The following is a 3,146-nucleotide window of genomic DNA, read 5'->3' as shown; positions in this document are numbered from 1 at the left end:
ATAAAAATAAATAAAAAAAGAAGGTTGTCATCTCCAAAAAAGGAGACTGTTTAAAATATATATATGTATATGATAGAGCCCTTCTAGTGAAGGATTTTTTTTTATTTATTTAATTTTTTTTTAAGGATTGTTTGTGGGATTCATTTTTTGATCATATATTGATATTTTGACCGTTTCATTTTTAGGTCTTTATGAGATCATTTATGCAAATTTTTAGCTAAATTGATAATCGTGAAGGTATCGAACAAGATCAAATCAATAGACGAACCAAATCTGTCCAACCTGAACCGTTCATATTCATTACGAATGCCTTAACAATTTTCAATGTGGCTAATCATATTTGGAACAGGATTCTTTTCTGGTCTTTTTAATGGTTTGAATCCATTAGCTTTCTTTGTTTTTACTGTAGGCACTTTCTTGTCCTTCAGTATATTTTTCATTGAATCCAGCGTTTTTTGCTGTTCATTGATTTTTCTACTAACACTTGTTAGTTTTTCTTCTTCCGTTTTTGGAAGATCTTTGATATAATCCAATTTGTTTTCCAATTTTTCTAATTGGTGGAGTATATCAGGTAATTTTTCTAGATGGTTTTGACATCTAGATAATTCTTTCTGCAGGTTCTGATATTTTTCATCAGAGGATTTTAATAGAGAATTCAGTTTCTCTATTATTAAATCAGAAATTGTCCCCATAGGGGATTCCCCTGCTGAGCTCTTTGCAAGCTCTGATACCAGTGATTTGCGGATCTAACCAATGCTCAAATAATCAAGAGGTTTTTGTTCCTCTTTAAGCATATATAAGAGACTTTCAATCTCTTCTTCTACTTTATAGATTCTTTCTTGGATTCTAAAGATGATATTTCAGTAATCTGGAGTTTCTCTTTTTAGATTTTCTCTAAGGTGTTTCAATTTTTTCAGTTTTTCTCTTTCTTTCTTTAATTCTTTGCTAGTGTTGTTACAGATAGCAACTAATTCAAGTCTATCAGCGATTGAAATGATGAATAGTAAAACGTACTGTTTACCTTTAGAAATAGAGGATGAATTCTAACAACTGCAGTTATAGTTAAACAAATAAATTCGAGATGGGCCCACCACGTTTCATCAAGGAAACAGAATAAAACATAAGAGATAGTAAGAACAAAACGCAATAATATACTTAGAATAAACAAAAGAGGAAATTTGAAAAAGAGTGGGGGTATAAAGGTCTCTTCATGACAAAAAGTGAATTTTTGGTAAATAGTTTTCTGAAAATGTATCTAGTGGTAATTATCTATTTAATTAACCAAACCCAAAACCCACATCCAAATAGTAAAACCCTAAGACGGGTTTTTACTTCCGGATCCGATGTGGCGCAGAAGAGCTGGATGGAACATCCGGAAGCTCTCAACGGCAATACGCCGCCGTATTAACGACGAGGGCGACTGGTCCTACGCCTCCGAATGGTGGGGCACCGAATCGGACGGCCGCATCGTCCTCCGCTCCACATCCGACAAAGGAAACGGCGTCGTCTCCGTCGCCGCTTTCCCTGCCTCCAATCCCAGCAAGCTTCACTGGGCAGCAACAGAGAGATGGCTAGAGCAAAGGTACGCAGAGATAGACGATTCCCAGTGTTACAATGAGAAGTTCAGAGTGCTTGGATATGAATGGCGCGCTCTTCGTTTTAACGACGACACTCGCCAAAGCACGGTCAAAATCTTGGCTGCTTTCCGGCAATCGGAGCCGGCCTCTTTTGCTCTTATGCAGCAACCTCATTGCCTCGCTGTTCCATGTAAGTAAACCCTTTTGCTCTGCTCATCTGGTTTGGGTTTTTCATTGATTCAATACCCAGTTCATATTTGTTTGATTACAATTGGATCAAATTTGCTTCACATTGTATGGCTATTCAGCTTCTTCTTCTATCAGTGTTTCAGTGATTGTTTTTTTTTTTTTGGGTGAAATAATCAGTGTTTCAGTATTTTGAGCAGCGATTGTAGCACATTTGGTTATGTTTCTTTTTTGGATATATACATTTGGTTATGTTTCGGTTTCAGAAAGAATGGAAATTTTTTTGGTTACAGTAAAGAATGGAACTTTGATATGTTAGTTTTGATTTTTCAGATCTTAAGAGTATGTTATCAGCTGGGTTGGCTACTATAGCTTGTTGTGATTTCAATGTGAAGAAAGTGGCGGCTGGGAAGGAAAAGATGAGTATTTTATGCATTGGCCATGGAGGAGGGAGCTTGCCATTGTTTTTGGCTAGTAAAATTCAAGGTAGGCTGCATTTCTAGTTAAATGTTAAGGGAATGAAGTATGTGCCCATTTGTTGTTGTTGATTTCATAACGATGTGTTATGGCAAATCCTATGAGTAGTTTGGTAGTGCATCGTCGGGTTTTGAACATTTGGACTTAACTTGGAACTGTCTTCTCCCTTCAGGTGCTACGGTTGACATAGTTGAAATCGATCCTGTTGTAATCTCAGCCTCGGTTCAAGCTATGGGGTTTCCTGCTTACTCAGTTATGAATCCGTCAGGCAAGCGCGCTTTTTCAAAACCCGATATCATGGATGAGGTTCTGTGGAAAGGCATCCACGAGAGGCTGTTTCTCTATGAATCAGATGCTGAGGATTTCATTCTCAAAACCACCAATGTGTATGATATGATCTTCATTGATGCTTATGACGGGGAAGACATATTCCCTCGTAAGTTGTGGGACACAGATTCACCATTTATGAAAACTCTCAGCAGTCGGCTTCACCCCGATCATGGAACGGTTGTGGTGAACCTTCATTCAGATTCTGAGGTTTTGAATCCTGATGGCTCTGTTCCGTCCATTCTGGAGCAAGTTTTGCCAATGGGAAAGTATGTCTCCCAGGTTTGCCAAGCATACAAGGATGTGGTAGTGGGCGGTCGAGACTCTGGTTTGGGGTTTACTGTTTCCGTTCCTTGGGTCTGCAACATGTCTATGGTTGTTTGCAGAGGTTTTGGGATTAAGGGTGGGTACACGAACAGGGATGTGATTTTGAATACTCTCATGTGCAAATCATTTGAAGTTGAAAATGTTCTCAACTTACCCTTCTCATGTTTGCAATATGTAAAGAGAGGTTTTAGTCTTCTTGATTAATACAAATGCCAAGTTTATACCCAATTGAAATTCTTCACTACTCTAGCA

General features: G+C 38.0%; 1 protein-coding gene across 1 annotated transcript; it reads left to right on the top strand.

Annotated features, from left to right (window-relative positions):
- Positions 1-1,279: 1,279 nt before the first annotated feature.
- Positions 1,280-3,146, top strand: LOC133710292 (uncharacterized). The gene is made up of 3 exons (XM_062136328.1): positions 1,280-1,767; positions 2,097-2,249; positions 2,413-3,146. Exons 1-3 carry the CDS (start codon positions 1,344-1,346, stop codon positions 3,096-3,098), a joined length of 1,263 nt encoding a protein of 420 aa, XP_061992312.1. The 5' UTR covers positions 1,280-1,343; the 3' UTR covers positions 3,099-3,146.

Source organism: Rosa rugosa, chromosome 5 (assembly GCF_958449725.1).
Source record: "Rosa rugosa chromosome 5, drRosRugo1.1, whole genome shotgun sequence".
Classification (NCBI taxonomy): domain Eukaryota; kingdom Viridiplantae; phylum Streptophyta; class Magnoliopsida; order Rosales; family Rosaceae; genus Rosa; species Rosa rugosa.
The sequence above is the reverse complement of the archived record's forward strand: the minus strand, read 5'-3'. Positions and strand labels throughout refer to the sequence as shown.

What these genes read in the sequence shown, in the direction of transcription:
- LOC133710292 (XM_062136328.1), top strand. Translation starts at nt 1,344, where the DNA reads ATGTGGCGCAGAAGAGCTGGATGGAACATCCGGAAGCTCTCAACGGCA. An exon ending in TCATTGCCTCGCTGTTCCAT is followed by an intron (nt 1,768 to 2,096) that starts GTAAGTAAACCC and finishes TTGATTTTTCAG; the next exon opens with ATCTTAAGAGTATGTTATCA. An exon ending in TTTGGCTAGTAAAATTCAAG is followed by an intron (nt 2,250 to 2,412) that starts GTAGGCTGCATT and finishes TTCTCCCTTCAG; the next exon opens with GTGCTACGGTTGACATAGTT.